Below are 11,870 nucleotides of genomic sequence, written 5' to 3'. Positions count from 1 at the left end.
TACATTTATATACAGTTATGCAACAGTCACCACATACACATACTAGAAAACAACCTTTTTTTATAAAACTTAGAATCATACACTTTTATACTGGTTCTTATAACCTTTTTGGGAAAAATTATTATTCATTAAAAATAAAAGAAAACAAAACATGATAGCGATGCAAGGATTTAAATCCTTTTGTTTTAATATATATATGTATATATATATATATATATACATATAACTTTTTTACTTTTATTTTTATATACATAAGTGCATGGTATGTGAATGTACTGTACACGTATGTTAAAATGGTAACTGTTATAGGCACATGTCAATTAACAAATTATCTTTTCTCTAAATTTTGTATCACTTCTCTCGTAAAACGTTTCTAAACCTTTCTTCGTGTTCTTCAAATTTAAATGCTTTTGCAAACATTTTTTTTTTCATTTTTCTTTATCTTTACTCTGATAAAGTAATAATTAAATATTATTAAATTTTTCATTTCACATCAAAATTGTATTTATATTAACTAATAATTTTGTATAAATAACGATATTTTGCAAAAGCCATAACTTGTTCATACGGTCATTATAATTTATCTAATGATTTCACTTTTGCAGATTTGATTATCATACAAGTTTCCTGTTAATAATCTATTTTATGCAAATAAAGAACATATTAACTGGATAAAAAGTATGTAAAACTTTTTAATTAACATTCTAATATATTTGTATTGCTGAAAGAACTAATCGTTATTGGATATGAATAAGAAACAAACAGATGAACTTCAATCGGAAAACAAAAAATAATTGAAATAGTATCTATTTTTTTTTTGTAAAATAACATAAAAAACATTCTATTAATAATTATGCATCCTGCTTCTTATACAGAATGTAATTTCCAAATGTATTTTATCCTAGTCATCATGCACTTTTCTACTTGTTATTGAATTTATTAATAATTAAACATATGTGAATCGTGTAAAAAGAAAAAAAACCGCTTTTATTATAATAAAAATAAAAATCTTGCTATTTCTGAAATTTGAATGAAAAAGAAAAAAATGTATAGTTGTTTCAGCAATTATTATGATGCATATAAACGTTGCATCTATTTAATGTTATTATTACGTTTATATAGATTTGTTGTTTGTGTATTTACTTAAGTATGATTACATCATTATAGTAACTAATATTCGAATCTTATAAAGTGCAATTTCGTAAAACAAAAATACAGTAAAAAAAAACGTACGAACAAAGTCCTTGGTGTATCTATAATCCATGTCATATAACGGTTATAGTATTAATATAAAATGCTATATTTGAATTGGTACTCATTTGTTTGTATTGTAAAAATAATCTGAGTGGTGAGAAGAGGGATGAAAAAACTTAGTTAGGTAAAGAAAATACAAAAAAAAAATAATAATAATTGAATAAGTGAAGAAAAGCATAGGGAAAGTTATATATTATACAATTTCATTTTCCAAGGCGCTTGATGCGAGATCGTGTACTCAATGATCTTGCACTAGGATTACATAGAGATTTAACCCATTTAGCTAAACCAGAACCATTATTTGGTCCTGTACTTGTACTGTTCATTGTAGAACATGTTCCTACATTTGTACCACTAGTACCTGTTTGTTTAAATTTATTAGATGACATAGAAGCAGACCTTACCCTCTTAGATTGTAATACTCCATTGTTATTGGAGTGCTTTAATTTGGTGGGTAAAGATAAACGATTCTGCTTAACTACTCCATAATGATGAACTAATTGTGCAGAAATAGTGTGACCAGTAATATCGACGTTACGTGAACGCAATGTTTTAACCGGTGTTGCAGCCATTGTGTCTGATCTGTTGAAACAAATCATTTGTTTAAATAATAATTGTAAAGATAAAGAAAGAAAGAGAGATGCAAAGGGCATTTCCAACAAATAGCAAAGACAAACCTAAGCCAACGTTGTGGTATTCCAGAATCCAATGGTCCAATAATACCTGTAGTACGATTTAACCTCCTGTCATTGCAACCGTTAGATCTATTATTTCTTCCTTGATCCCAATCTCTGAATCCAAATATACCTCTTAATTGTTGTAAACGAGCAGAACCATTTATAGAAGATCGCCTAATACTTTTAGTCGGTGTTGCTTTTTTCCCCAAGCTTCTTCTTTGGAAAGTATTTGGCGAAGATAATCGTCTTTCTTGTACTGAAACAGTACTAGAACTTCCTCCTCCACCTGATGATCTACCATTTATAGAAGAATCAGTAATAGGCCAACTCAAACGACTATTTGGATCCTCCATGGTTTGATTAGCTGGATTATTTTCATCAATGGGAGGACCTCGCCTATCCTCTGAACGCGTTCTTCTTTTCAAACATGGTTCTTGCAATGATTCTTCTAATTCTGAGACAACCGTTGTTACCGATTGAGACGATATCGTACTATGTCTACGTTTCGTACTAATTATACTGTTATTATTTGTTGTTCTACTATACATTGTAGAACTCCTACTAGTTTCTTCATTATTTTCTAACGTCCTTGTACTTTTCGATTTAAATTTCGAATTAACTGTCATAAACGATTTAGGTTCTAAAAGAAGAGTATCAGAAAAATTATTCTGAGATTGTAAATTCAAACTATGTCGTCTTCTTGATAGTCTCATTTCATCTATTGAATTAGATGACATTAATGTATGTTGTTTCTTTGATAATCGTGGACTACCACTCAATACATTTAACAATTCAACGTCTTTTAATGTGTTTTTTCTACTAGGTATAATTGCGCTAGGACGTTCGAATTTATTAATAACTAATGGTGGTACTTCATAAGTTTCGTTAAATGCTACATTCTCTCGAATCGTTTTGGAAACTTTTGATTCATCGTTTTCTTTACTCTTCGATTCAATATTATGACTTAACTGAAAATTTGTCGTCCGGTCCTCAACAACACTTACACTAATATTTCTAATTATTTCTTGTTCTTCATGTTCATTTTCATCTTCTTCATCATTGTCACCATCACCATCACCGCCACCACCACCGCTATCACCATCATCCTTATTATTATCGTCATCATCATCATCATCATCATTATTATCATCATCATCTTCATCATCTTCTACCCTTTTTTCTTTATTAATTGTTTCAATTTGTATTATTTTTTCATCGCTATCCAATTTGTTTAAATTTTCAGTCTTATTAGAAGTTTTGGATTCCTTCGATTCCATATATTCTATTTCCTCAGATATATCTGAAGATGAGATTTCAGCTACTTGAATAATACCTTCCATATTAGATATTTTATTCTCAGTTTCTCTTGTCGATAAAATTTTATCGACATCACAGGTATCTACGTTTAAAATTAATTTCTCGACATATGAATTACTCTCAAATTTTGTAGATTTATCTAAATTTTCATTAATTTCATCAGAAGAATCTGGTTGCTTTAAACCACTTATATCTGAATCATCATTTGGTGTCGCGTGACTTAACACAGATGAGGCGGCAGTATCTGATATAGGCTTTTCAATATTTTCGTTAAAAATAGTTGGATCGAGAGGTTGAACTCCTTGATGATGATGTATTATACTTTTTGATGAGAGTTCTTTCTTTTGACTCAACAATACCTTTAAAAAGAAATACATCAAATATATCAATAAAAGAACTTTCCATAAAATCATGAAATATCATGTTTTAAAGAAAACAAAACAGGATCTTTACCTCGCTACGAGAAGGTCCTGGAGGATCTAACATAACAGTTACAACGCTTGTATTATCAGCCCGTAATCTTGTTGATGACCACCTTTCCAATGCTCTATCTACCAAACTTTTAGATGGATTTATCCACATTTGCACATCAGCCTGCTATCAAATAAATATACATATTTATTTAAGGTATTTTTGGAATTTTCATTTAATTTTACTACATACCCCATTGCCAGTCTGTTGAGAAGCTATAATATGTTTTTCATTGTGCATTTCAGCAGCCTGAACAATAGCTACGGCTGCTTGGGAAGTCAACATATTCCATAAACCGTCTGTTCCAAAAATAAGACATCGGTATGACCTAACATCAACTGTAACAACCTTAACATCTGGTTCTGGAGACACTATAAATGTATCTAGTTCTGAATTGTAACTCCAAAGATCACCTATGAATCATAGAATATATTGTTTTCTCTACCAGATTATCACAATCCTTTATAAATAACAACTCCAATCTTCTTTTCATGTCTGCGTTACTATAAACGATTGGAATCATGTACCTAAAGATCTGGCCACAGCTAGAAATGGTATTTCATCTATATGAGTTGATCTTCTAACAGGACCTTTATGTCCTATTCGTGGTCTATTCCAAACGACTCTTGGAACACCTGATTTGCTAACAACTTTTCCGCCAGACTCCTGTATGCGGATCATTTCTGGACCACTTTCAGGCTTATGATCTTTAGTCAATGCTTTAGCACGCCACTGCGGATCTCCATCTGGTTGATATCCCAATATTATTCCAGAATCACCTACGTGCCCAATGTAAATTTTTCCTTTTCTTATAAAAGCTATACTTGCTGTAGTGCCAGCAGTAGATGGTAATCCGGATGCTGTTCTTGGCCATTTATCTGTTAAAAAAGTAGGATTTTTACTAGAGTATGCATTTAGAGAAAAAGGTTCACATTTATATATAAACTAAAGATAAAAAGTTTAGAATCACGTAAAAATCGTATATACTGATAAATTTTGAAATTATCTATCATTATTATATAAAATATTGACAGATTGTGTTAATTCCATAAACAAGGAATGAATTTTTACTTGGATATCTTTGACAACTTCCACAAGAAGCATGGAAAAATATTTAATTAGAAAAATTCGAAAAACTAATAGCCAAGAATATAGGAAGGCTGACATTAAACTTAAAGGCGATATTTTTGAATGAAAAGGCAATTTAAGAAAAATATTCATTCCTTGATAAAAAGAGAAAAAGAAATAATAAAAAAATGTAAAACATACTATTTTACTCTAAAGGCATTCATTGTTTTTATAAATATTTCGTTTCTCAGGACCAAACTTTGACCATATATATAAATATATATATATATATATATATATATATTTACGTATATTTAATATATACATATACATATATTTTTATATGTAAATTGGACTTAACAATATAAATATTAATACAAGAAACGCGATGAATGAAACTTCATTCTAATAATAATATAATGAATGCGTATAATTTTCTGATACACTTGAAATCCGATTAAATCAGACAGTTTTAGGTTAACACGAGTTACATAACCTAAGTTCTAACGTAATCAGAAGATGGGTAGGGGAAATACGCGGGCCAACGAATAAATTATTAAAAAAAAAAAAAAAATAAAGGGAAAAGAAAAAAAAAAAAGAAACGAGTTATAAGTTTAATTCTTCGTCGTTGAGACATTTATCACGATCGAATGTAATCATTGTTCCAAGGAGAAAGAGAAAAGAAAGGAAAAATACAAAGAGAGACAGAGGCAAACAAACAAACAAGAAGGAGAAAGAAAAAGAGATAGAGAGGAAAGATAAAAAAAGGTATATAAATATTGTTGACTGTTCATTACCAAGCTCCCGCCACATCGCATAATGTGTATTCACGTATCCGTCTCTGATTGCTCTAAGAACATCCTCGTCTCGATCACTCCAAAAATTTTTTTGCTTAACGATAATATCCATAAGATGTTCCTTAGCAAATGCCGCTGCCTCACCGCCCCCATGGCCGTCAAAAATGCCAAAGAAGGCGTATTCCAAATCCTTGTCGTCCGGTGTCTGTTGATAGGCTACACTGAACATGTCCTCCATGTACTTACGACCGCCTTGATTACAGTGGCCGGTCACTCTTAAATTAACTCCGATACTTAACGGCATGATGGTTAACCAAATTAACGAAGGAATACTTTACGCGATTACTAGAGCTCTAATGCGCGCTCTTTCTCGCTCTCTCGTTCTCTCTCTCTCTCTCTCTCTGTCTTTCTCTCTTACTCTCTCTCTCTCTCTCTCTCTCTTTCTTTCTTTATTTCGACACGTATACGAGAACGAAAAGCTTACATTACTAACAGCACTGGGCTGGTCGCACGTAGTTCAACAGACGCACGCACACTCGCGCAACCATGGCCCCGCAAAGAATAGCAGTGGCAACCTCGGTGTGTCGAGTAGTGGGGATAGGACTTCGTAGAAGGGGAACTCCCCTTTTCTCTTTACCTCTTTCTCTCTCTCTTTCCTTCTACGCTGATTTCACTGACTGAGAAACACTAGCGCATATATTCATTGGAATCGCGCCGTTACTCTCTTTTATCTTACCAACTTTCTATATGCTCGAATATTTTCAAAAAAAAAAAACCTCTATATACCTCTTAGCCGTATATATATATATTTTTATTTTAATAACAATATTTTTTGGGAAAAAAATTCCGATAATTTATTCGATCGAATATTTGTGTATATAATTTCTAATAAAATTCATAACATTTTAAATTATAATACAAATGTAACGCGTTCTTTTACAAGAATTCGAAATCCATTTAAAACCGACTCGAAGGATATAACAGTTTCGATTTTACGAGAAGGATTTCGACTTTATCGAAAAGCTAATTCTTAACTATTGGACTTTGAAATTTTCTCTACCAATTAAATTTGAACCTTACGAGATCAATGTTTATTTGATCGAACGAATATCTATATATATACATACATGACATTCTCGTTAACGAAAACTAAAATATTTATATTCATGATTCATCGTTGCTAATATATATAAATATTGATATATTTATAAATAATGATATAAGGATACTGATAGCAATTCAACGAATTCAAACGAACGAAGAGATATATAGGACGCAGAAATTAATAAATAGTTGTTTCCGCAATAAATCGATTCTCAATCGTTTTCGACGGATGGGATTTACCCAATGACGAACTCTTCCTTCCTGACAAAGATTCAAACGCACGTAAGTAAGTATTTACAACTGTGCGACGACGTCATGTTTTTAACGTCGAAGAATATAAACCTTATACGGTAAATGCGATGATGATAGTTTTACACAATTGTGGACCTTCGTTTGAGCGCGCTCTGGGTTTAAAAAGGGAACTAGATACAACTCTCCAACAAACTCCTACGAAAATTTCTGTTAACTCGCCGTCGCCGGCAGAGGAGCTTCCCCTCTTAGTGACGTATCGACGCGATTACTGTATATGCATAAATACACACAATATCACGCATACATACATTCGTATCATAGAATTGAGTTGCCCTACAATCACTAAGCACACACGTACACAACGCAATACATGCAATCCTCCCTGCATAGCTGCTCGCTCGACTACTACACCCCACCACCGTGGAAACTTTTATCTTTCCTCTCACTCCTCTATACATCTCCGTCATCCACTCACCATCCCGCCCCACCTCAAACGTCGCAACACAACCACGCTGGGGCTCACACGTCGCTGCTATTCGTGCCGCGCATATCGTCTCACGCAGTTGCAACGTTGTCAGACCTTTTCCTTGCTAGTCGAAACTAAGTATACTTACTTCTTGTCCAGCTATGGGATGTAACAACGGTGATTCGGCTGTTGTTAGCAAAATTGTCCAGACGATATCACCACCCAACACAACCGATACCACTTATAGCTTTTCTACCTCTACAGCTCTATATATATATATATATATGTGGATTAATTTATGATTATTCGTTAAATTACCTTTCCTTAGGATTGTTGTTTCTTTTCATTCGATATTTTATTTCCTTGTTTCTTTTTCTGTATAGAAAGATGCATACGAATAGAATAAAGATATTAAGGAAATATATTATAGAAGCGATATGTGCGCCATTCGCAGCGCAAGAATAATAAGATTACATATTTTTGAAATTAGCGATCGAAGGACAAAGTATTCCGATAAGAAACGTGGTAAACAAAAAATGATATTACCAAGTTTATTTTTCCTGTAAATTCCCATACCAATTATATATGTAAGAAATATTTAAAAAACACGTTCTCTTGTATCAATGATACGCTCAACTACCATATCTCTTTTCCAAGAGCTAAATAACGCGGGGCACACGTTTGAACTTGTTCAATTTGATTATCGGCAACGTCGCAAAACGTTCAAAATAGCGTTGCCAGCTGGCGACTTTCGTTTCACACACAAGTGGGATAAGAGAACTTGTAGTTTCATCTTTCGAGTGTCGCGTATACACAGAAATGATATATATTTTCTTTTTTTTTTTCTTTTCTTCTTTTTTGTTTTTATTTTAGCCAATCGTATAAAATATTAACGTAAAAATTGATACTTCTATTATTTCATTTTTGAAAATAAAATTCCGCAGTCGATATGTGTCATCGATTGCGTCATATGTTTCCATCTTCATGTCCCATCATACATACAAACACACACACACACATCTATAAATATGTGCACGTGGTAAACGAGTAAGAGGGAAGTTAGCTGTATGATATTTGTATATGTTATTTTGTTAAATGCATATGTGTGCGGTCGCATGTACCATGAGAAAGATGGATGAAGAAAGAAAGGTAGAACACATACATACCCACGTACACATTATACTTGAGAACAGTTAGGCGATACTACGCGAGTCAAATAGCATTTATTTTACGATCGAATACTATTCTATAACTTTCGACATATTTTCCAATAATTATTAATTATCTTTAATACAATGGATTTAATTTATTAAAGCATTCGATGCGTGCTAATTTTCCTCTATAATTTTTTGTATTCAGGAATAATTCAATTAAATTTATGCGTTATTCCTTAGAAACAAAATATTCTGAACTACGAATGGATTTTTTTCGAAAAAGTATATATGTATATACTCTCAATTGTTATATAAAATATATAATATTATAAATAAAGTTATATTGAGAAAAAATTTATTTCTTTTTGATATGTAGACTTTCTGCCAAAGAATACAGAAAACTTCCTTACCATATGTAGACGTATAATTTATATAGGTAAAGAAGATTACTGAATTAATTACAATGTTTCATTACTAGATGGCATTCGTTCTAAAAAATCAATTAAATGTAGGAAGATTATACTTATTCACTCTATCTTTTTTTAATAATTATAGGAAAATATAAAAATATTTTTGTTCTTATTTATTGTTATTTATATTTGTTTTAAATTATAATATAAATATTTCTATGTATTGTAAAATGATAGTAACAAAAATTAGGTATTTAGAGATCATTTACTCAACAGCAGAGTGGCGCAGTGGAAGCGTGCTGGGCCCATAACCCAGAGGTCCGTGGATCGAAACCATGCTCTGCTAGTAATATTTTTTTTTTCTTAGACATAATAATTTTATAAATCAAAAATATAAATTGAGTTTCTTAGGTTCTTTATGTTTTTTTTTGTAGCTTCATTGAAATATTAGACAATTAATTATTTCTATTTACACATTTACACTATACTTGAAAACTAAAATTATTAAAAGTATTTGTACACACACATAATATACTTTGGCATATAAATGTTTTTAATTCATTCCTGGTAGTTATGTAAATTATATTTTACATGAGGTATGTTTAGAAAAAATACGGTAGGGCAAATAATTTGTAAAAAATATATTAATTAAAAATTTGTATTGTATATTCGGTAAATCCAATGGAAATGATTTCAGAAATAATACCCTTCCCCAAAAAAAGTTTTACTTAAAAAAATATTCGCCCAACGTGGGGCTCGAACCCACGACCCTGAGATTAAGAGTCTCATGCTCTACCGACTGAGCTAGCCGGGCAATTTCTAAGGGTAGGTATTTATATTTATTTACTTAACTTTCGATTTATTAATTATTTAAATTACAGATAATGTCTAAAGAACACAATTAATTGGTTCTGTGTTCTCTTTGAAACTGTGCTGTTTGAGACTACAAAACACGGGATTCCGTTTCAAGTGTAAAAATAAAAAAAAAAAGAAATAACATATTTGGTAATAATTTTATATCAAATAATATATGTATTTTATTCTTTTTAAAAAGAATTACTCGAAAATCGTGTAGTTTGAAACCGTGTAATCCAGAGGAAAGTATTCGTGTTCCTCGAAACTTATGTTATTTAAGTACCGTGTTCTTTGGGGGTTACCTGTATATGATTTTGGATTAGCGTGGTTGAAAAACTGCGAAAGAACTTCCATTTACACGCCATTGCATTTTAATTAAATACGATCAGATAAATATAATAATTACATTGGATTTTCTTTTTGCAACATTACAACCCCTAATTTTTCTGCAAATTATGTTGTGTACGTTATCTTGTTGAATTAATGAATTTTTATTGAATTATATGTACTATATTTTTTATCAAAAATAAATAGTGGTGCTTCATATTTATTTCTGAAATTTATTAGATATGTATATATTTTGTTGATGTGAAATTTAGATTCAAATTGCATAATTTCAATTTCCACGGCATTTTCGTAGAACCAATCTATCGTATAAATCAAGGGTTCGGTGTATTGTATTATAATCATATTCTAACTTCTTTTTATATATATAAATTCTTTTAAATATTTTAAATTCGTTTTATTATTATTTATTTAAAAAGGTTTTTAATAATAAAAAAAGAATATCATAATTATTAGAATTGAGTTATTTATTTACATAGAAAATATAAATTACGTATGAGTATTTAGACGTTTGATTAGAATTAGCCAACGAATTTTAAATATCTATTTCGCATTAATACTTATTAATATTAATCACATGATATACACAGAAACGTTATATATTTCTATATGTGTATATGTCAATTTAGCGTATCTAAGTATTTATATATTTACTCTAATGGTGTAAAAAAATAATTATATACCAGATATATGTATCGGTAAGAAACAGAAAATCTACAATTTATACAAAATTAGATTAATTATTTGGGCTCTTATATAAGCTATATAATAGGCAGTTTTCACAGCTTTTTTTCTGATTACAATTAATACAAATATGTGCAGATCTCACTTTCGTTTATAAATAATTTAAATATGTGCATATATAAATATTAAAATAAAGAGAGAATAAGTAAGTATAAATTAATAATAAATAAATATATATATATATATATATCTACATGCGCATACATGTCCATGTTAGTGCGAATGAAAGAAAAGGAAAAATAATATTGAGAGCAATAGCCTTCTATGTGCCTCGTTGTCGTCATCGTCATCTTCGTCATCTTCGTCATCGTCGTTGTTGTCTCCTCGTCAAATTCGTTTTATCATTGTTCTTATCGTGTCTCTTACTCTCTTCTTCTTTATCGGAAAACCTTTATTTCTCTAAAAATTATGAAAAAAAGATAAGAGAGAGAGAGAGAGAGTGAGAGAGAGAGAGAGAGTGAGAGTGATAGAGAGAGTGCTGATAGAAAGGAGTAAAAAAAAGGGGTGGAAAAGGGAGAAGATTAAGAATAGATGTATATAGAATATGTGTGCTGAGGACAAAGGAGGGCAACAAAGAAATAAAAAAAACAAGATTAATAATAATAATAATAATAATATCAAAGCCAAGGGCCACCAGTCAGCCTTTGATTTTCTTTTCACGCGACTCTCACCGAAACAAAAAACCTCTATAGTAGTTTAATCTTTTTTCGTCTCGTTTCTTCTTCCACGAACTTATTCGTATTACCACCCCCCACCCCCTCACAATTACCACCACTACCACCTATTACTAAACTATCTTCTTATTGCTCTTTTACACGATCCCAAACACTATTATTCTTATTCTTATATTATTATTTTTATTCTTAAGTTTCTAATTCACCTTGCTTTCGTAGCTTACTCAAATACTCGTGGTGCCAACACCTAATCTCTCTCTCTCTCTCTCTCTCTCTCTCTTT

General features: G+C 30.9%; 1 protein-coding gene and 2 non-coding genes across 4 annotated transcripts; 1 reads left to right on the top strand and 2 right to left on the bottom strand.

Moving 5' to 3' along the window:
- Nucleotides 1-13: 13 nt before the first annotated feature.
- Nucleotides 14-6,373, bottom strand: LOC106786399 (hybrid signal transduction protein dokA). 2 transcript variants are annotated; one of them, XM_014747739.1, is made up of 6 exons: nt 5,585-6,373; nt 4,247-4,597; nt 3,912-4,132; nt 3,702-3,842; nt 1,932-3,607; nt 14-1,836 (listed from the first exon to the last, which is right to left on the bottom strand). In XM_014747739.1, exons 1-6 carry the CDS (start codon nt 5,886-5,888, stop codon nt 1,458-1,460), a joined length of 3,072 nt encoding a protein of 1,023 aa, XP_014603225.1. In that variant the 5' UTR covers nt 5,889-6,373; the 3' UTR covers nt 14-1,457. The 2 variants fall into 2 exon arrangements, with proteins under 2 accessions (XP_014603225.1, XP_014603224.1); XM_014747738.1 differs by having other exon boundaries at nt 15-1,836; nt 3,702-3,845; nt 5,585-6,372.
- Nucleotides 6,374-9,244: 2,871 nt separating this feature from the next.
- Trnam-cau lies at nt 9,245-9,316 on the top strand. The gene has a single exon. It is a non-coding gene; the product is annotated as a tRNA-Met (tRNA).
- A 395-nt stretch (nt 9,317-9,711) lies between these two features.
- Nucleotides 9,712-9,784, bottom strand: Trnak-cuu. Its single transcript has one exon. It is a non-coding gene; the product is annotated as a tRNA-Lys (tRNA).
- Between the last annotated feature and the right edge of the window lie 2,086 nt (nt 9,785-11,870).

The sequence above is a fragment of the Polistes canadensis genome, unplaced genomic scaffold (assembly GCF_001313835.1).
Source record: "Polistes canadensis isolate GaletaPanama2010 unplaced genomic scaffold, ASM131383v1 scaffold_72, whole genome shotgun sequence".
Classification (NCBI taxonomy): domain Eukaryota; kingdom Metazoa; phylum Arthropoda; class Insecta; order Hymenoptera; family Vespidae; genus Polistes; species Polistes canadensis.
This window is presented reverse-complemented; position numbering and strand designations above follow the sequence as displayed.

What these genes read in the sequence shown, in the direction of transcription:
- LOC106786399 (XM_014747738.1), bottom strand. Translation starts at nt 5,888, where the DNA reads ATGCCGTTAAGTATCGGAGTTAATTTAAGAGTGACCGGCCACTGTAAT. An exon ending in TGCGATGTGGCGGGAGCTTG is followed by an intron (nt 4,598 to 5,584) that starts GTAATGAACAGT and finishes CTTTTTTAACAG; the next exon opens with ATAAATGGCCAAGAACAGCA. An exon ending in CAGGACCTTCTCGTAGCGAG is followed by an intron (nt 3,608 to 3,701) that starts GTAAAGATCCTG and finishes TTCTTTTTAAAG; the next exon opens with GTATTGTTGAGTCAAAAGAA.